The following is a 21,864-nucleotide window of genomic DNA, read 5'->3' as shown; positions in this document are numbered from 1 at the left end:
TACTGTAGAATACTGTTTTTGTATAGTAGTATTTTTATAGAATAATTTTCTATATAGTAGTATTTTTATCTAATATTTCATATAATAGTATTTTGAGATAAGAATATTTTAATCAGTAGATTTTTTTATATATATATATATATTTATTTCTTATATAGAAAAAGTAGCGTTTGTAATTTTTACTGCAGTAACAGATCAGAGTACTTCTTCTCCTTCTTCTTCTTCACCACCCTTGTCTTCTTCTTCTTCTTCTTCTTCTTCTTCACCACCCTTGTCTTCTTCTTCACCACCCTTGTCTTCTTCTTCACCACCCTTGTCTTCTTCTTCATCTTTTTCGTCTCCCTCTTCTTCTCTTCTCTCAGTGTAAACACCATGATAATGTAGTATATATTCTGCCAACAGCCTCAGAGGATGACTCTAATATGTAAGTTTGATGATGACGTCATGTGAGCACATATTAGTTTTCAGAGAAGAAGAAGAAGAAGAAGCAATCGCTGTAATTACATGTCAAAAATGACTGCGTGTAGAGGAAACAGCGCCCCCTCTCAACCCAGTGTGGCCAGAGGCGGTACTGCAGAAGGAAGTGCTGCACCTGTTGACTTTTGTTTGGGAAGACGGAACCTGCGGAGAACACACACCTGTAGATACACACCTGAACGAAACATACCTGTAGAAACCCACCTGCGAACCGCTTTGAGACAGTCAGATAGCAGAGCCGGACCGGATGGACAAACTGAAGAAGGTTCTGAGCGGAAACGATGACGGAAACACCGACGGGACCGGAATCATAGAGGTAAGATGAAGCTAACAGGTTAGCACCATCATCGTCATCATCACCACCATCCTACTGCTGCTGTTACTGTTAGCATGTTAGCTGCTCTTTACCGGAAACAGCTCCAGTTAAAGTTAGTAACTCACAGATACTCAAACAGTACTCCGTCACACCTACTGCCCTCTGTTACTGAAGTAATGATACTCTAACAGCACTCCGTCACACCTACTGCCCTCTGTTACTGAAGTAATGATACTCTAACAGTACTCAGTCACACCTACTGCCCTCTGTTACTGAAGTAATGATACTCTAACAGCACTCCGTCACACCTACTGCCCTCTGTTACTGAAGTAATGATACTCTAACAGCACTCAGTCACACCTACTGCCCTCTGTTACTGAAGTAATGATACTCTAACAGCACTCAGTCACACCTACTGCCCTCTGTTACTGAAGTAATGATACTCTAACAGCACTCCGTCACACCTACTGCCCTCTGTTGCTGAAGTAATGATACTCTAACAGCACTCAGTCACACCTACTGCCCTCTGTTGCTGAAGTAATGATACTCTAACAGCACTCAGTCACACCTACTGCCCTCTGTTGCTGAAGTAATGATACTCTAACAGCACTCAGTCACACCTACTGCCCTCTGTTGCTGAAGTAATGATACTCTAACAGCACTCAGTCACACCTACTGCCCTCTGTTGCTGAAGTAATGATACTCTAACAGCACTCAGTCACACCTACTGCCCTCTGTTGCTGAAGTAATGATACTCTAACAGCACTCCGTCACACCTACTGCCCTCTGTTGCTGAAGTAATGATACTCTAACAGCACTCCGTCACACCTACTGCCCTCTGTTGCTGAAGTAATGATACTCTAACAGCACTCAGTCACACCTACTGCCCTCTGTTGCTGAAGTAATGATACTCTAACAGCACTCAGTCACACCTACTGCCCTCTGTTGCTGAAGTAGTGATACTCTAACAGCACTCAGTCACACCTACTGCCCTCTGTTGCTGAAGTAGTGATACTCTAACAGCACTCCGTCACACCTTCTGCCCTCTGTTGCTGAAGTAATGATACTCTAACAGCACTCCGTCACACCTTCTGCCCTCTGTTGCTGAAGTAATGATACTCTAACAGCACTCCGTCACACCTTCTGCCCTCTGTTGCTGAAGTAATGATACTCTAACAGCAATCAGTCACACCTTCTGCCCTCTGTTGCTGAAGTAATGATACTCTAACAGCACTCCGTCACACCTTCTGCCCTCTGTTGCTGAAGTAATGATACTCTAACAGCACTCCGTCACACCTTCTGCCCTCTGTTGCTGAAGTAATGATACTCTAACAGCACTCCGTCACACCTTCTGCCCTCTGTTGCTGAAGTAATGATACTCTAACAGCACTCCGTCACACCTACTGCCCTCTGTTGCTGAAGTAATGATACTCTAACAGCACTCCGTCACACCTTCTGCCCTCTGTTGCTGAAGTAATGATACTCTAACAGTACTCAGTCACACCTACTGCCCTCTGTTACTGAAGTAATGATACTCTAACAGTACTCTGTTACTGTAAAGTACTCTTTTACAGCAGTAACAGTCCTGTTTTATTATCACTCTGCAGTTACAGTATTATTGATTATTGATAAGCTGATCAGTTGTCAGAGCTTACTGTATAATGGCATTATTGATTATTGATAAGCTGATCAGCTGTCAGAGCTTACTGTATCATATTATTGATTATTGATACCTCTCAGACTCAGACCGATGTATCAGATCACTGTTGTGTTTACTGTGTGATGAAACCTAAACGTGATGATGTCACTGATGACAATGTCACCTCTGCAGAGAGCCAATGAGGCGTCCACGCTGGCCTGGGGGACGAGGGTGAAGGGCTTCATCGTCTGCTTCGTGCTGGGCGTCTTCTGCTCCATCCTGGTGAGGGTCTCCATGGTAACAGTCCACTGTCTGTCTGTCTGTCTGTCACTTTTTAATGTAACATCTTGTCTTGTTGTTTCCATCTGTTTCCATGGTAACAGCTTTTTTTCCTATTGTTTCCATAGTAACCTGTCAGTCTTTCTGCTTGTCTGTATCCATGGTAACGATCTGTTTGTCGGTCTTTCACTTCCTATTGTAAGAGCTTGTCTTATTTTTCCTGTGTGTTTCCATGGTAACCAGTTTATCTGTCTGTATTTTTTCTCTGTTTCCATGGTAACAGCCTCTTTTGTCTTCCTGGCTGTATCCAGGGTAACATTCTGTCTGTGTGTATCCATGGTAACCCCCTGTCTGTCTGTGTCTAGATGGTAACAGTCTGTCTGTGTCTCCATGGTAACAGTCTGTCGGTCTCTGTTTTCCTCTGCTGCCATAACAAAATTGTGTGTCTTGTCTTATTGTCTGTATCCATGGTAACCTCCTGTCAGTCTGTGTGTATCCATTGTAACTTCCTGTCTGTGTGTCTCCATGGTGACCTCCCATCAGTCTGTGTGTATCCATGGTAACCTCCTGTCTGTCTGTCTGTGTGTATCCATGGTAACCTCCTGTCAGTCTGTGTGTATCCAAGGTAAACTCCTGTCAGTCTGCGTGTATCCAAAGTAACAGTCTGTCTGTGTGTATCCATGGTAACAGTCTGTCTGTGTCTCCATGGTAACAGTCTGTCGGTCTCTGTTTTCCTCTGCTGCCATAACAAAATTGTGTGTCTTGTCTTATTGTCTGTATCCATGGTAACCTCCTGTCAGTCTGTGTGTATCCACGGTAACCTCCTGTCTGTCTGTGTGTCTCCATGGTGACCTCCTGTCAGTCTGTGTATCCATGGTAACCTCCTGTCTGTCAGTCTGTGTGTATCCAAGGTAAACTCCTCTCAGTCTGCGTGTATCCAAAGTAACAGTCTGTCTGTGTGTATCCATGGTAACCAACTGACTGTCTGTGTGTATCCATGGTAACAGTCTGTCTGTCTGTGTCTCCATGGTAACAGTCTGTCGGTCTCTGTTTTCCTCTGCTGCCATAACAAAATTGTGTGTCTTGTCTTATTGTCTGTATCCATGGTAACCTCCTGTCAGTCTGTGTGTCTCCATGGTGACCTCCTGTCACTCTGTGTGTCTCCATGGTAACAGGGCAGCTGTCTGCTGTGGGTCCCAGTTGTTGGTCTTGCTGTGTTCGCTGTCCTCTACAGTGTGGGAAACATCTGCGCTCTGGCCAGGTAACGACCACATCATCCCTGAGGTGTACTCTCAGTGTCCTGAACTCTATTACCCATCATCCCTCAGAGCTTCTCTCAGTGTCATGAACTCTATTACCCATCATCCCTCAGGACTGCTCTCAGTGGTTACCTTTGGTTGATGATGTCACATGTCATCCTGTGATCCTGTGTGTGTTTCAGCACCTTGTTTCTGATTGGTCCGTGTCGACAGCTGAAGACCATGTGTGCTAAAGAGAGAGCCTTTGCCACCGCCATCATGCTGGTGAGGTCACACGTGTAATATACAGTGTGCAGTGTATGGTGTGCAGTGTGAAGTATGCAGTGTGCAGTGCACGGTGCGCAGTGTACAGTGTGCGGTGTGCAGTATACAGTGTGTAGTGTGCAGCGTGCAGTATAAGGTGTAGTTTGCAGTGTGCAGTATACAGTGTGTAGTGTACTGTGTAGTATACAGTGTGCAGTGTATAGTATACAGTGTGCAGTTTACATTGTGTGGTATGCAGTCTGTAGTGTAGTATGTAGTGTACAGTGTGTAGTATACAGTGTGCAGTGTACAGTGTGTAGTATACAGTGTGTAGTGTAGTGTGTAGTATACAGTGTGCAGTGTGTAATATACAATGTTCAGTGTGTAGTGTGCAGTATACAGTGTGTAGTGTAGTATGTACTATACAGTGTACAGTGTGTAGTGTGTAGTGTGCAGTGTGTAGTGTAGTGTGTAGTATACAGTGTGCAGTGTGTAGTATACAATGTTCAGTGTGTAGTGTGCAGTATACAGTGTGTAATGTAGTATGTACTATACAGTGTGCAGTGTGTAGTGTACAGTGTGCAGTGTAGTGTGTGGTATACAGTGTGTAGTATACAGTGTGTAGTGTGTAGTATACAGTGTACAATGTGTGGTATACAGTGTGTAGTATACAGTGTGTAGTGTGTAGTATACAGTGTACAGTGTGTCGTATACAGTGTATGGTGTGTAGTATACAGTGTGTCGTATGCAGTGTGCAGCATGTAGTATACAGTGTACAGTGTGTAGTGTGGTGTGTAGTATACAGTGTGTCGTATGTAGTGTGCAGCATGGAGTATACAGTGTACAGTGTGTAGTGTGGTGTGTAGTATACAGTGTGTCGTGTGCAGTGTGTAGTATACAGTGTACAGTGTGTCGTATACAGTGTATAGTGTGGTGTGTAGTATACAGTGTGTCGTATGCAGTGTGCAGCATGTAGTATACAGTGTACAGTGTGTAGTGTGGTGTGTAGTATACAGTGTGTCGTATGTAGTGGGCAGCATGTAGTATACAGTGTGTCATGTGCAGTGTGTAGTATACAGTGTACAGTGTGTAGTGTACAGTGTGCAGTTTGCAGTATACGGTGTGCAGTGTGTAGTATACAGTAGGGATGGGCAACACAAGCAAAAACACTATTCGAAAATCGTGGCAAGTATTCATCAATTTTCCGAAAAATAATAATAATAATAATTATATATATATATATATATATATATATATATATATATATATGTATATGTATATGTATAAGTTTAAGGGATAATGGTGAGCCAGTGACTGTTGAAAAATAACTCCTGACAGGGGAAGAGGGTGGGATTGGATGAACCCGGTTAAAGAGTACCCGCCCAGCGGGGACGCTGTAAAGCTAAGGCGAGCGCGCCCACAAGGAGGCAGGGATCATTTCATTGGTCAACAGTAAATCTGGCATTCTATTGGTTGGGGGATTTTGACAGGGTTGTTAAACAAAAAAATCCAAGCGCAGGGCAGAAATCTGAGAGCAGAAATTCCACAAGCACACAGAAACAGTTTGAGCGCGAGGAGAAAAGCCGAAGCTCGAGCAGGAAATCTGTGCAAGCAAATGGTATCTGAGTGCGAGCAACATGGTATCTGAGTGTGAGCAACATGGTATCTGAGTGCAAGCATCATGGTATCTAAGTGCCAGCAACATGGTATCTGAGTGCAAGCATCATGGTATCTAAGTGCAAGCAACATGGTATCTGAGTGCGAGCAACATGGTATCTGAGTGCAAGCATCATGGTATCTAAGTGCAAGCAACATGGTATCTGAGTGCGAGCACACAGTTTGAGCAGAAACAGAGTAGGTCCAAGTGCAAGCAGAGGCTATTTGAGTGCGAGGGCAGGGTTTTTGAACGTGAAATCAATAAATAATGCTCTCAAACTGATAGACCACTCTCTTGAATAAAGATAGGGATAAAGCTCCATAAGTGTGCAGTTTACAGTATACAGTGTGTAGTGTACAGTGTGTCGTATACAGTGTGCAGTTTGCAGTGTACAGTGTGCAGTGTGTACTATACAGTATGCAGTGTGTCTTATACAGTGTGTAGTTTGCAGTGCACAGTGTGCAATGTGTAGTATGCAGTGCAGTGTACAGTGTTTAGTATACAGTGTGTAGTGTAGTGTGTAGTATACAGTGTGCAGTGTACAGTGTACAATGTGTAGTATACAGTGTACAGTGGGCAGTGTGCAGTATACAGTGTGTGGTATGCAGTTCACTGTGTGCAGTGTACAGTGTGTTGTATATAGTGTACAGTGTGTAGTTTACAGTGTGCGGTGTACAGTGTGTAGCTTAGAATGTGCAGTGTACAGTGTGCAGTGTACAGTGTATAGCATAGAGTGTGCAATGTACAGTGTGTTGTATACAGTGTACAATGTACAGTGTGTAGTATACAGTGTACAGTGTGTAGTATACAGTGTATAGCATAGAGTGTGCAATGTAGTGTGTAGTATACAGTGTACAGTGTGCCGTATACAGTGTGTAGTATACAGTGTGCAGTGTACAGTGTACAGTGTGTAGTATACAGTTTACTGTGTGCAGTGTGCAGTATACAGTGTGCAGTGTACAGTGTACAGTGTGTAGTATACAGTGTGCAGTGTACAGTGTACACAGTGTGTAGTATACAGTTTACTGTGTGCAGTGTACAGTGTGTAGTATACAGTGTGCAGTGTACAGTGTGTAGCGTAGAGTGCAGTGTGTAGTATGCAGTGTGTAGTATACAGTGTGCAGTGTACAGTATACAGTGTGTTGTATGCAGTTTACTGTGTGCAGTGTACAGTGTGTAGCATAGAGTGTGCAGTGTGTAGTGTGTAGTATACAGCGTGCAGTGTGTAGTATAGTGTACAGTGTGTAGTACATATTATACAGTGTGTAGTATGCAGTTTACTATAAGCAGTGTATAGTGGGTAGTAGTATACAGTGTACAGTGTGTAATATACAATGTATAGTTTACAGTGTGCAGTGTATAGTATGCAGTTTAGTTTGTACTGTGTGTAGCATAGAGTGTGTAGTCAAGTGTGTACCTATGTGTGTCTCCAGGTGTGTCTGGTCCTGACTCTGTGTTCTGCGTTCTGGGTGAGACAAACCAACTCTCAGCTTCTGTCACTCACTATCATCGTGTGTGTGTGTGTGTGTGTGTGTGTGTGTGGAGGACTCACACTCACTTCTGTACCTGTGTGTGTGTGTGTGTGTGTGTGTGTGTGTGTGTGTGTGTGTACCTGTCCAGTGGAAGAACAACGGTCTGGCTCTCCTCTTCTGTGTCCTTCAGTTTCTGGCCTTCACCTGGTAATAACAACACACACACATTTATATACATATAAACATATGTTTACTTGTCTGTCCGTCTGTCTGTCCATCCGTCCATCAATCAATCAATCAATCAATCAATTTTATTTATAAAGCCCAATATCACAAATCACAATTTGCCTCACAGGGCTTTACAGCATACGACATCCCTCTGTCCTTATGACCCTCACAGCTGATCAGGAAAAACTCCCCAAAAAACCCTTTAACGGGGAAAAAAACGGTAGAAACCTCAGGAAGAGCAACTGAGGAGGGATCCCTCTTCCAGGACGGACAGACGTGCAATAGATGTCGTACAGAACAGATCAGCATAATAAATTAACAGTAATCCATATGACACAATGAGACAGAGAGAGAGAGAGAGACAGAGAGAGAGAGATGCAGGTAATGACAGTAGCTTACAACAACATTATTGAAAGTAATAATATTATAGTTATAGTTCTGGCTACTGTGGTACAATATGTTGAAAGTATGTATTAGTATCAGACAGTATACTTGTGTGACAATAGTCATATGTGTATAATAACAGTAGAAGTATGACTAATGACTAATGATGGCAGCAGCAGCAGGAGGCATCTGGCAGGACCACGGCAGCAGCACAACCACACACGTCACGCTGTCCAGGCACCGCTGTGATATGAGTTAATCTGAGAGACAGTGGAGCACAAAGGCTCCGGAGAAGAAGCCGAGTTAGTGACATCCAGAATGGCCGAGTTAGCAAGATGCAGTAATAGAATACGAGAGAGAGAGAGAGAGAGAGAGAGAGAGAGAGGGAGAGAGAGAGAGAGAGAGAGAAGGAGAGAAGGTGCCCGGTGTATTATAGGGGGGTCCTCCGGCAGACTAGGCCTAAGTCAGCCTAACTAGGGGCTGGTACAGGGCAAGCCTGAGCCAGCCCTAACTATAAGCTTTATCAAAGAGGAAAGTCTTAAGTCCATCTGTCTGTCTGACTGCTGCTGTTGGTCTTCACAGGTACGGACTGTCATACATCCCCTTCGCCAGGTAACACTCTCATACTCTTAACTTTACCGTTATATGTTTCATATATGTTATATATTTCATACTGTTTACCAATATTTAATCATATATGTTTATCACATATTTAATTTAATGTTTATATATGTTAAATTTGATCACATATTTAATTTCATATTTATATATGTTAAATTTGATCACATATTTAATTTAATATTTATATATGTTAATTTTGATCACATATTTAATTTAATATTTATATATGTTATATTTGATCGCATATTTAATTTAATATTTATATATGTTAAATTTGATCACATATTTGATTTAATATTTATATGTTATATTTGATCACATATTTAATTTAATATTTATATATGTTAAATTTGATCACATATTTGATTTAATATTTATATGTTATATTTGATCACATATTTAATTTAATATTTATATATGTTAAATTTGATCACATATTTAATTTAATATTTATATATGTTATATTTGATTACATATTTGATTTAATATTTACATATGTTATATTTGATCACATATTTAATTTAATATTTATATGTTAAATTTGATCACATATTTAACTTAATATTTATATGTTAAATTTGATCACATATTTAATTTAATATTTATATATGTTATTTTTGATCACATATTTGATTTAATATTTATATATGTTAGATTTGATCACATATTTAATGTAATATTTATATATGTTAAATTTGATCACATATTTAATTTAATATTTATATATGTTAAATTTAATCACATATTTAATTTAATATTTATATATGTTATATTTGATCACATATTTAATTTAATATTCATATATGTTATATTTGATCACATATTTAATTTAATATTAAAGGAGCAATAAGCGAAATTCATCATTTCTGGATTGAAGGAATTAAAAAATTGGAGTTGTAATTTCATCTGGAGTATAGCATGACCTCACACACCCTCTGTCTGTGTTGATCTCCAGCCCATTGTTTACAAGCCGGTCCGGCTGCGCGTTCATGTACGTTCATGTGAATCCCCGCAGGGAAGCACAGCCGGTTAGCCTCCGCTAGCTTCCCAACTAGCCCCGGCTCCCTGTTTGGATCCAACCGGAACACCGAGCCCTGGTTTGTTATTCAGGTTAAAATGGGAAGAAGCAGCGGGTTTATCAGGCAGCTGAGTGAAGTGGAGGCTGTGGAGGAAACACCGGGATGGGTTAATGTCTGGAGCTTGAGTTATTAGCGGCTCGGTCCCAGCAATGGGTCAGGCGTTACGGTTGTGTTAAGTGAGTAAGTTAGCCCGGCAGCCCAGCTAATATTTTCAATTAGCATTGTAAAATGTAGCCTCCCCACGAGGCTACATTTTTGTAATATATTTGCTGAGATGGCTCAGTGACTAGAAGAGCTGATAGAAGCGCTCCATAGCTGTAAGTTACTCCAGTAGCCGGTGGCAGCCGACTCGGCTAGTGCTAACACCGGGAGCTAACGCTAACATTCCTCCTCTTCTCCGTGAGTGAGAGCGATGTTGTAGCCTAGCAGGCAGCCCGCAAGCCAGGCAGGCAGCCTGGCGGGCTTTAGCCGACTTGGATTCTGGCTAGTGCTAACACCGGGAGCTAATGCTAACATTCCTACTCTTCTCCGTGAGTGAGAATGAAGTTGTAGCCTAGCAGGCAGCCTGCGAGCCAGGCGGGCAGCCTGGTGGGCTTTAGCCGACTCGGATCCCGGCTAGTGCTAACACCGGGAGCTAACGCTAACATTCCTACTCTTCTCCGTGAGTGAGAGCGATGTTTTAGCCTAGCAGGCAGCCCGCGAGCCTGGCGGACAGCCTGGCGGGCTGCTCAAGCTCCGGACATTAACCCATCCCGGTGTTAACTCCACAGCCTCCACTTCACCCAGCTTCACTCAGCTGCCCGATAAACCCGCTGCTTCTTCCCACTTTAACCTGAAGCGATGTTTTAGCCTAGCGGGCAGCCCGCGAGCCAGCTGCCCGCTAGGCTAAAACATCGCTCTCACTCACGGAGAAGAGGAGGAACATTAGCGTTAGCTCCCGGTGTTAGCACTAGCTGAGTCGGCTGCCACCGGCTACTGGAGTAACTTACAGCTATGGAGCGCTTCTACCAGCTCCTCTAGTCACTGAGCCTCGCCGCCATCTCAGCAAATATATTACATTTATTACAGGTACCATCATCATTGAAGTAGGCAGGGGAATAGCTAAACACAGCAGAGACCGAGACATCGCTGACTGCTAGACGAGGCGAGTGGGGGGTGGAGAGCAGAGGTAGAGGGAGGAGTGGCTCATGACACACTTTGTTCTGGTCTACAGGCAGTGCACAACATCAAACCTAGCGGTGAAACGATTTCGCTTTTTGCTCTTTTAATAAATTAAAATAAAATTAATTTAATGTTTATACATGTTTTATTTTACACATATTTAATATTATAATTATTTTATCATTTGTAATGTAATATTTACATGTTATGCAACATGTAATTTGTTATGTATATTACATTTGATTTTTTTTTCTCTCTCTCTTTCAGAGACGGAATCATCAAATTATGTTCGATGTGTCTCTGAAGTCCCACCCTCTGTCTGTCTGACCAGTCAGGATGCTGCGAGGGGTGTATCAGTCGGCAGCTGATCGAAGGCCTTTAAACATTTCAACCTCCAAAATCTACAAACTCAGGTGTTGGTTTCCATGGAGACAGGTTACCTTGTGTTAACCACTGTTAGCTGTTAGCATGTTAGCCTGTTAATTGTTAGCAAGTTAATTTTTAATTGTTATCTTTTAACTGTTAGCTGTTAGCATGGTAACTGTTATCTTTTAACTGTAACTTTCAATTGTCACCCGTTAGCGTTTTAACTATAACTTTCAATTGTTACCCGTTAGCAATTTAACTGTACATTTTAGCTGTTAGCATGGTAACTGTTAGCTTATGGCATGGTAACTGTTATCCCTTATCTGTAACTTTCAATTGTTACCTGTTACAGCTAACTGTACATATTAGCTGTTAGCATGGTAACTGTTAACATTTGCCTGTTCGCAGGTAGCATGTTAGCTGTTAGCATGTTAACTTTTAACTGTTGGCTGTTAACTATTAATCATTAGCTGTTAGCATGTTCACTGTCAACTCACGCATTTTAATTGTTAGCATGTTAAATGTTACCTTTTACTGTTAGTTGTTCGCTGTTAACTGTTAGCATGTTAATTGTTTATTGTTAGCATTATAACTGTTGCCATGATAACTGTTAGCTGTTAGCTGTAAGCTTTCAGCATGGTAGCTGTTAACTCTTACCTGTTAGCTTTTAGTATGTTAACTGGAAGCTTTTAGCATGTTAGCTGTTAGCCTGTTAACTGGTAGCTGTTAGCATGCTAGCTGTGCGCCTGTTAACTGATACAATAAGCTGTTAGCATGGTAACTGTTAACTCTTTCCTGTTAGCTTTTAGTATGTTAACCGGTAGCTTTTAGCATGTTAGCTGTTAGCCTGTTAACTGGTAGCTGTTAGCATGCTAGCTGTGCGCCTGTTAACTGATACAATAAGCTGTTAGCATGGTAACTGTTAACTCTTTCCTGTTAGCTTTTAGTATGTTAACCGGTAGCTTTTAGCATGTTAGCTGTTAGCCTGTTAACTGGTAGCTGTTAGCATGCTAGCTGTGCGCCTGTTAACTGATACAATAAGCTGTTAGCATGGTAACTGTTAACTCTTTCCTGTTAGCTTTTAGTATGTTAACTGGTAGCTTTTAGCATGTTAGCTGTTAGCCTGTTAACTGGTAGCTGTTAGCATGCTAGCTGTGAGCCTATTAACTGATACAATAAGCTGTTAGCATGGTAACTGTTAACTTTTACCTGTTGGATGTTAAAATGTTAATTGTTAGCATGTTCACTGTTATTAACTGTTAGCATGGTAACTGTTAACTGTTAGCATGTTAGCTGTTAACATGGTCAATGTTAGCAATAATCAATCAATCAATCAATTTTATTTATAAAGCCCAATATCACAAATCACAATTTGCCTCACAGGGCTTTACAGCATACGACATCCCTCTGTCCTTATGACCCTCACAGCTGATCAGGACGGTAATGACAGTAGCTTAAAACAACATCATTTAAATTAAAATAATAATATTATAATAATAATTACAGCTTTTGTGGTACAATATGTTGTAGGTATATATTAATTCATGATAGTATATGCATGTGACAATAATCATATAGCAAGGTAAGTGTTAACTATTAGCATGTTAACTGTTAACATTTACCTGTTAGCTTTAAGCATGTTACCTGTTAGCATGTTGACCTAACTTTTAGAATGTTTACTGTTAGCATATTAACAGTTAACTGTTACCTGTTAACTATTAGCTCTTAGCATGCTATCTGTTATCTTTTAACTTTTAGCTGTTAGCATGTTAACTGCTACCTGTAAGCATGTTAACATGTAACCGTTAACCGTTACCTGTTCACATGCTAACAGCCAGATGATAACAGTCAACCGTTAGCACAGTAACTGTTAACTTTATTTGTTGCTTGTTAACTCTTAGCTGTCAGCATGTTAGCTGTTAGCATCTTAGCTGTCAGATGTGATATTAATATGTTTGTATATTATAAATCGTCGTCACTGTTTGTGTTTTCAGAGACGAGACTAAAAGATGAAGAACAAAATATCAAACAGATTTTATTTTATTATGTAGATGATTTTAATAACTGTAAAGTTTTAAATTCAACAACAGACAAAACAGAACAGAAAAAAACTTAAATTCTGCAGATTTCAAATTAAAACATTAGATAAATCTGAATCTGAATCTGATGTGATGGCAGGGAGAGTGATGACTTCTGTTTGCTGCTCACAGAGAAAACTTTATCGTAACGTTAAAGTGACAAACAGAAAAAAGCACAAAGTATTTTACGTCGACAGTAATTATTTTTTATTTACACAGAAACTTTCAAAGTGCAGACACAAACACGGACAGGATGTCAGGCTTTTATTTTGTCTTCAACAGGAAGTAAAACACACCAAAGTTTATTTTTACGGCACCTTTAAACAACAAGACAAAAAACCCCCAAAAAAAACAGGATGTATATAACAACAAAAACAGAAGATAAAAAACGGAGAGTCAGAGTTACAGATTTGATTTCAGAAAATACAAACAGAAAATAATTTTTCTGTCAGTTTGTTTCAGATTTGTGGAAAATGAAAACCTGAATGTTGATTTTAATGTTTCATGTTTAATCTGAGGTTTAAGAATTCCTACGCATCTTGAATGTCTCAGAGAGGAGGACTGTAGTTTCAGTTTCCTTCAGGTCGTCTTCTCGTTTTATGGTCAGAATCATTTCAGCACAAACATTTCACTCATGTCTTTATCAGTTTGTCTGTCACAGGGTTGGAAAATTTCTGGGATGTTTTCAGTAAATTTTGTATAAAATTTATTAGGGAAGTAAAGCTCGGGAGTTTGTTACATATTTTCTTTATTTTTTCACAGTTTAAAAAAATGTACCTGTGAAATGTAAACTCATTTTGGTGGAAAATACACATTAGAAAGCAGAACTAAGTCTGATGGTACATCAGCTTAAAAGTATGTATGGTTGTGAAGGGTAAGTAAACTTCCCAAAAATGTCTGGTAAAATTTTAGTAAATGCCCGCTAAGTTTTTGTAAATGTCAGCTAAATTTCCAGTAAATGTCCATGTAGTTTCCAGTAAATATCTGGTCAATTTTCAGTAAATGTCCAGTAATTTCTCAGTAAATCAGATGTCCAGTGTAGTTCCATATATTTTCATGAAAAATGGTAAATCTCCAGTGCTTTCAGTAGATGTCCCCCAGATTTTCTCTAAATGCCCATGTAATTTCCTGTCCATAGGTTTTAAATAAGTGTCCAGTATATTTCCATATATTTCCATTAAAAAATATCAGGTATACTGTATTTCCAGTAAATATCTGGTAAATTTCAAGTCAACGTCCACTAAATTTCCAGTAAATATTGAGTAAATGTCCAGTATGTTTTCAGTGTGTGTCCAGTATATTTCCATATATTTCCAAAACATGTCCAGTAACATTGTGGTAAATTATCAGGAAATGTCACGTACATTTTCACTGAATTTCTTGTACATTTCCAGTAAATTTCCAGTAAATTTCCAGTAAATTTCCGGGAAATTTGAAGTCTATATCAGCTAAATGTCAAGTACATTTTGTGTTTGGCGAGGACATTGTTGGTAAATGTCTGCTAAATATTCCAGGGAAGTTGAGCTCAGGAATGTTGTTTAAGAAATATATAGTTCTTAAAATTTTACCATAAAAATGTACCTGTTATTAACCAGGAGGAGGTGGGGGGGGGGGGGGGGGGGTGTTGTCGTTGTTGTTGTTGTTTATTACATGTTCAATGATGATGATGGTGATGGTGATGGTGATGATGGTGATGGTGATGATGATGATGGTGACCTTCTTATTTACATGTTTCCACCCTGAATATTCCAGACACTGTCAGCCGTAGTTGCTACTCACAACAGACTTTTAAAAATTCCTACACCACCTGAACGCCTCAGACTGGGAGAGTGTGGTTAAACCAGTAAGATCCAGTTCAGCTGCTGGTTTCATGGTTTGTGTTTGTTTGTAAAACGATTTTATTATTTTAATAAAAATAGCAGAAACAATCTGTTTGACGTCTTTAAATATAAAAACTTCCTGCTGAATATGAATTTCACATTTTTAAATACACGGAGATAAACCAGAGTTTAACCCTTGAGGTGTGTGTGTGCATGTGTGTGTGCGTGTGTTTAACATTTAACGTCCTGAACAGATCAGAGATGTGTGTGTGTGTGTGTGTGTGTGTGTGTGTGTGTGTGCGTGTGTTTAACATTTAACGTCCTGAACAGATCAGAGATGTGTGTGTGTGTGTGTTACCTGTTGTTCTGATGTTTACCTGCCACCCTGGTCAACGCTGTCTTTATGCCTGTTAAGTCTGTAAAGCCTGTAATCTCCACCCGCTGATTAAAACACACACACACACACGGGGATGTTGTGTGTCGCTGTGTGTTTCCAGATGTTGACCTATCCTCCATTACATGCTGATCTGAACAGACTCAGGTGTTTGTCAGCTGACATTTAAACCTCCAGGACGAACCTGACCTGTTTTCCTCCACTCCTCTGAATGATCCACTAACCACTGATTGGTTTATAAAAGATGATGTCATCATCTGGTCCACACTAACACTGCTTAACTCTGAGTTTACGACACTTTAAGATCTTCACCTGCGCTGAAACACCTGAACGAGAAGATAAAAACAGTTTTCTAAGAAGTTTTCTAATCAACACAAAGATGATCCACTCTGGAGATCGCTTTTGTTTTTTCAAAGGTTTTGTTTTTGTTTCAGTTCACAGCAATTTCAAAAAGATTCACACTAAGAAACTAAAAGGATGATTTTTATTTTATTTTGTTCATCACTAGTTTTCCTTGTCCACACTAACATGGAAAAAGCATGACGTTGATGTGATGTTTGTTTTCCAATTGATCCACTGAGGAGACTTCGTCCACAGTAACGCTACTGAACTCTGAGTTTACAAGAAAAACCCACTTTCAAATCTTCATCTGCACTTGTCTAAATCTCAGGACCACATTTACAGATGTTACCCGTCTCGTAGACCATGTTTGTAAAAGCTCAGTTTTCTTCATCCTAAAACATGTTTTCCTCATCCACACTAAAATTCAAGGATGTCCATCACAATAAAGATTGAGGCGAGCTTTCTTCATCTAAACCAAACTTTAAGAAGCCCTTCAACCACCTAAAGGAACCTTTGTACCTCCTGAAGGACTTCTTCAACCACCTAAAGGAACCTTTGTACCTCCTGAAGGACTTCTTCAACCACCTAAAGGAACCTAAGTACCTCCTGGAGGACTTCTTGAACCACCTGAAAGAACCTAAGTAACTCCTGAAGGACTTCTTGAACTACCTAAAGGAACCTTTGTACCTCTTAAAGGACTTCTTGAACCACCTAAAGGAACCTAAGTACCTCCTGAAGGACTTCTTGAACCACCTAAAGGAACCTAAGTACCTCCTGAAGGACTTGTTGAACCACCTGAAGGAACCTTTGTACCTCCTAAAGGACTTCTTGAACCACCTAAAGGAACCTAAGTACCTCCTGGAGGACTTCTTGAACCACCCAAAGGAACCTAAGTACCTCCTGAAGGACTTCTTGAACCACCCAAAGGAACCTAAGTACCTCCCAAAGGGCTTCTTGAACCACCTTAAGGAACCTTTGTAGCTCCTGAAGGGCTTCTTGAACCATCTAAAGGAACCTAAGTACCTCCTGAAGGACTTCTTGAACCACCTAAAGGAACCTTAGTACCTTCTGAAAGACTTCTTGAACTACCCAAAGGAACCTTTGTACCTCCCAAAGGACATCTTAAACCACCCAAAGGAACCTTTGTACTTCCCGAAGGACTTCTTGAACCACCTAAAGGAACCTAAGTAGCTCCTGAAGGACTTCTTCAACCACCTAAAGGAACCTAAGTAGCTCCTGAAGGACTTGTTGAACCACCTAAAGGAACATAAGTACCTCCTGAAGGACTTCTTGAACCACCCAAAGGAACCTAAGTACCTCCTAAAGGGCTTCTTGAACCACCTAAAGGAACCTTTGTACCTCAGGAAGGACTTCTTGAACCACCTAAAGGAACCTTTGTACCTCCTGAAGGACTTCTTGAACCACCCAAAGGAACCTACGTACCTCCCAAAGGACTTCTTGAACCACCCAAAGGAACCTTTGTACCTCCTCAATGACTTCTTGAACCACCCAAAGGAACCTTACCTTCTGAAGGACTTCTTGAACCACCTAAAGGAACCTTAGTACCTCCTAAAGGACTTCTTGAACCACCTAAAGGAACCTAAGTACCTTCTCAAGGACTTCTTGAACCACCCAAAGGAACCTTACTTTCTGAAGGACTTCTTGAACCACCCAAAGGAACCTTACCTTCTGAAGGACTTCTTGAACCACCTAAAGGAACCTTAGTATCTCCTAAAGGACTTCTTGAACCATCTAAAGGAATCTTAGTACCTCCCAAAGGACTTCTCGAACCACGTAAAGGAACCTTTGTACCTCCTGAAGGATTTCTTCAACCACCTAAAGGAACCTTTGTACCTGCTGAAGGACTTCTTCAACCACATAAAGGAGCCTAAGTGCCTCCTAGAGGACTTCTTCAACCACCCAAAGGAACCTAAGTACCTCCTGAAGGACTTCTTGAACCACCTAAAGGAACCTACGTACCTTCTGAAGGACTTCTTGAACCACATAAAGGAACCTTTGTACCTCCTGAAGGACTTCTTGAACTACCTAAAGGAACCTACGTACCTCCTGAAGGACCTCTTGAACCACCTAAAGGAACCTAAGTACCTCCTGAAGGACTTCTTGAACTACCTAAAGGAACCTAAGTACCTCCTAAAGGACCTCTTGAACCACCTAAAGAAACCTAAGTACCTCCTGAAGGACTTCTTGAACTACCTAAAGGAACCTAAGTACCTCCTAAAGGACCTCTTGAACCACCTAAAGGAACCTTTGTACCTTCTGAAGGACTTCTTGAACAACCTAAAGGACCTCTTGAACCACCTAAAGGAACCTTTGTACCACCTAAAGGACTTCTTGAACTACCTAAAGGAACCTACGTACCTCCTGAAGGACCTCTTGAACCACCTAAAGGAACCTTAGTACCTCCCGAAGGACTTCTTGAACTACCTAAAGGAACCTTTGTACCTCCTCAATGACTTCTTGAACCACCCAAAGGAACCTTACCTTCTGAAGGACTTCTTGAACCACCTAAAGGAACCTTAGTACCTCCTAAAGGACTTCTTGAACCACCTAAAGGAACCTAAGTACCTTCTCAAGGACTTCTTGAACCACCCAAAGGAACCTTACCTTCTGAAGGACTTCTTGAACCACCTAAAGGAACCTTAGTATCTCCTAAAGGACTTCTTGAACCACCTAAAGGAATCTTAGTACCTCCCAAAGGACTTCTCGAACCACGTAAAGGAACCTTTGTACCTCCTGAAGGATTTCTTCAACCACCTAAAGGAACCTTTGTACCTGCTGAAGGACTTCTTCAACCACATAAAGGAGCCTAAGTGCCTCCTAGAGGACTTCTTCAACCACCCAAAGGAACCTAAGTACCTCCTGAAGGACTTCTTGAACCACCTAAAGGAACCTACGTACCTTCTGAAGGACTTCTTGAACCACATAAAGGAACCTTTGTACCTCCTGAAGGACTTCTTGAACTACCTAAAGGAACCTACGTACCTCCTGAAGGACCTCTTGAACCACCTAAAGGAACCTAAGTACCTCCTGAAGGACTTCTTGAACTACCTAAAGGAACCTAAGTACCTCCTAAAGGACCTCTTGAACCACCTAAAGAAACCTAAGTACCTCCTGAAGGACTTCTTGAACTACCTAAAGGAACCTAAGTACCTCCTAAAGGACCTCTTGAACCACCTAAAGGAACCTTTGTACCTTCTGAAGGACTTCTTGAACAACCTAAAGGACCTCTTGAACCACCTAAAGGAACCTTTGTACCACCTAAAGGACTTCTTGAACTACCTAAAGGAACCTACGTACCTCCTGAAGGACCTCTTGAACCACCTAAAGGAACCTTAGTACCTCCCGAAGGACTTCTTGAACTACCTAAAGGAACCTTTGTACCTCCTCAATGACTTCTTGAACCACCCAAAGGAACCTTACCTTCTGAAGGACTTCTTGAACCACCTAAAGGAACCTTAGTACCTCCTAAAGGACTTCTTGAACCACCTAAAGGAACCTAAGTACCTCCTCAAGGACTTCTTGAACCACCCAAAGGAACCTTACCTTCTGAAGGACTTCTTCAACCACCCAAAGGAACCTTACCTTCTGAAGGACTTCTTGAACCACCTAAAAGAACCTTAGTATCTCCTAAAGGACTTCTTGAACCACCTAAAGGAATCTTAGTACCTCCCAAAGGACTTCTCGAACCACGTAAAGGAACCTTTGTACCTCCTGAAGGACTTCTTCAACCACCTAAAGGAACCTTTGTACCTGCTGAAGGACTTCTTCAACCACATAAAGGAGCCTAAGTGCCTCTTAGAGGACTTCTTCAACCACCCAAAGGAGCCTAAGTACCTCCTGAAGGACTTCTTGAACCACCTAAAGGAACCTAAGTACCTCCTGAAGGACTTCTTGAACCACATAAAGGAACCTTTGTACCTCCTGAAGGACTTCTTGAACTACCTAAAGGAACCTACGTACCTCCTGAAGGACCTCTTGAACCACCTAAAGGAACCTAAGTACCTCCTGAAGGACTTCTTGAACTACCTAAAGGAACCTTAGTACCTCCTAAAGGACCTCTTGAACCACCTAAAGGAACCTAAGTACCTCCTGAAGGACTTCTTGAACTACCTAAAGGAACCTAAGTACCTCCTAAAGGACCTCTTGAACCACCTAAAGGAACCTTTGTACCTTCTGAAGGACTTCTTGAACAACCTAAAGGACCTCTTGAACCACCTAAAGGAACCTTTGTACCACCTAAAGGACTTCTTGAACTACCTAAAGGAACCTACGTACCTCCTGAAGGACCTCTTGAACCACCTAAAGGAACCTTAGTACCTCCCGAAGGACTTCTTGAACTACCTAAAGGAACCTTTGTACCTCCTCAATGACTTCTTGAACCACCCAAAGGAACCTTACCTTCTGAAGGACTTCTTGAACCACCTAAAGGAACCTTAGTACCTCCTAAAGGACTTCTTGAACCACCTAAAGGAACCTAAGTACCTCCTCAAGGACTTCTTGAACCACCCAAAGGAACCTTACCTTCTGAAGGACTTCTTCAACCACCCAAAGGAACCTTACCTTCTGAAGGACTTCTTGAACCACCTAAAAGAACCTTAGTATCTCCTAAAGGACTTCTTGAACCACCTAAAGGAATCTTAGTACCTCCCAAAGGACTTCTCGAACCACGTAAAGGAACCTTTGTACCTCCTGAAGGACTTCTTCAACCACCTAAAGGAACCTTTGTACCTGCTGAAGGACTTCTTCAACCACATAAAGGAGCCTAAGTGCCTCTTAGAGGACTTCTTCAACCACCCAAAGGAACCTAAGTACCTCCTGAAGGACTTCTTGAACCACCTAAAGGAACCTAAGTACCTCCTGAAGGACTTCTTGAACCACATAAAGGAACCTTTGTACCTCCTGAAGGACTTCTTGAACTACCTAAAGGAACCTACGTACCTCCTGAAGGACCTCTTGAACCACCTAAAGGAACCTAATTACCTCCTGAAGGACTTCTTGAACTACCTAAAGGAACCTTAGTACCTCCTAAAGGACCTCTTGAACAACCTAAAGGAACCTAAGTACCTCCTGAAGGACTTCTTGAACTACCTAAAGGAACCTTAGTACCTCCTAAAGGACCTCTTGAACAACCTAAAGGAACCTTTGTACCTTCTGAAGGACTTCTTGAACAACCTAAAGGACCTCTTGAGCCACCTAAAGGAACCTTTGTACCACCTAAAGGACTTCTTGAACTACCTAAAGGAACCTACATACCTCCTGAAGGACCTCTTGAACCACCTAAAGGAACCTTAGTACCTCCTGAAGGACTTCTTGAACTACCTAAAGGAACCTTTGTACCTCCTGAAAGACTTCTTCAACCACCTAAAGGAACCTAAGTACCTCCTGAAGGACTTCTTCAACCAGCCAAGGGAACCTTAGTACCTCCTAAAGGACTTCTTGAACAACCTAAAGGACCTCTTGAACCACCTAAAGGAACCTTTGTACCACCTAAAGGACTTCTTGAACTACCTAAAGGAACCTACGTACCTCTTAAAGGACCTCTTGAACCACCTAAACGAACCTTTGTGCCTCCTAAAGGACTTCTTCAACCACCTAAAGAAAACTTTGTGCCTCCTAAAGGGCTCCTTGAACCACCTAAAGAAATCTTTGTACCTCCTAGAGGTACTCAGGTTCCAGGACCAAACAGGAAATGGTTTTACATGTGGTGTCCACAGACAGTTGCTCTCTCCTTATCCTTTCTGACTGATTCTTCTCTAGTTTGGTCTTCTGCTAGTGTCCTTGTCGCTACTGGTAGCATGAGGCAGTACCTGCAGCCCAGTCAGGTTGATACCAGATACCAGGAGACCGGCCGTTACACCAGGAGAGCTGGACAGGGCCGAAGAAGGGCATCAACCCAGCAGCAGGACCGCTCCTTTGTGTGAGGAGGAACAGGAGGAGCACTGCCAGAGCCCTTCAGAATGACCTCCAGCAGGCTACTGGTGTGCATGTTTCTGACCACACTGTTAGACAAACTAGATCAGCAACTGGC

At 41.5% G+C, this 21,864-nt stretch overlaps 1 protein-coding gene across 2 annotated transcripts; it reads left to right on the top strand.

Annotated features, from left to right (window-relative positions):
- The first annotated feature begins 567 nt into the window (after nt 1–567).
- LOC117250164 (vesicle transport protein SFT2B-like) lies at nt 568–13,298 on the top strand. 2 transcript variants are annotated; one of them, XM_033616198.2, is made up of 8 exons: nt 568–793; nt 2,625–2,714; nt 3,887–3,972; nt 4,153–4,234; nt 7,304–7,339; nt 7,491–7,549; nt 8,537–8,566; nt 11,083–13,298. In XM_033616198.2, exons 1-8 carry the CDS (start codon nt 725–727, stop codon nt 11,117–11,119), a joined length of 489 nt encoding a protein of 162 aa, XP_033472089.1. In that variant the 5' UTR covers nt 568–724; the 3' UTR covers nt 11,120–13,298. The 2 variants fall into 2 exon arrangements, with proteins under 2 accessions (XP_033472089.1, XP_033472090.1); XM_033616199.2 differs by lacking the exon at nt 7,304–7,339 and having other exon boundaries at nt 574–793; nt 11,083–13,292.
- The last annotated feature ends 8,566 nt before the right edge of the window (nt 13,299–21,864 follow it).

Source organism: Epinephelus lanceolatus, chromosome 24, assembly GCF_041903045.1.
Source record: "Epinephelus lanceolatus isolate andai-2023 chromosome 24, ASM4190304v1, whole genome shotgun sequence".
Classification (NCBI taxonomy): domain Eukaryota; kingdom Metazoa; phylum Chordata; class Actinopteri; order Perciformes; family Serranidae; genus Epinephelus; species Epinephelus lanceolatus.
The sequence above is the reverse complement of the archived record's forward strand: the minus strand, read 5'-3'. Positions and strand labels throughout refer to the sequence as shown.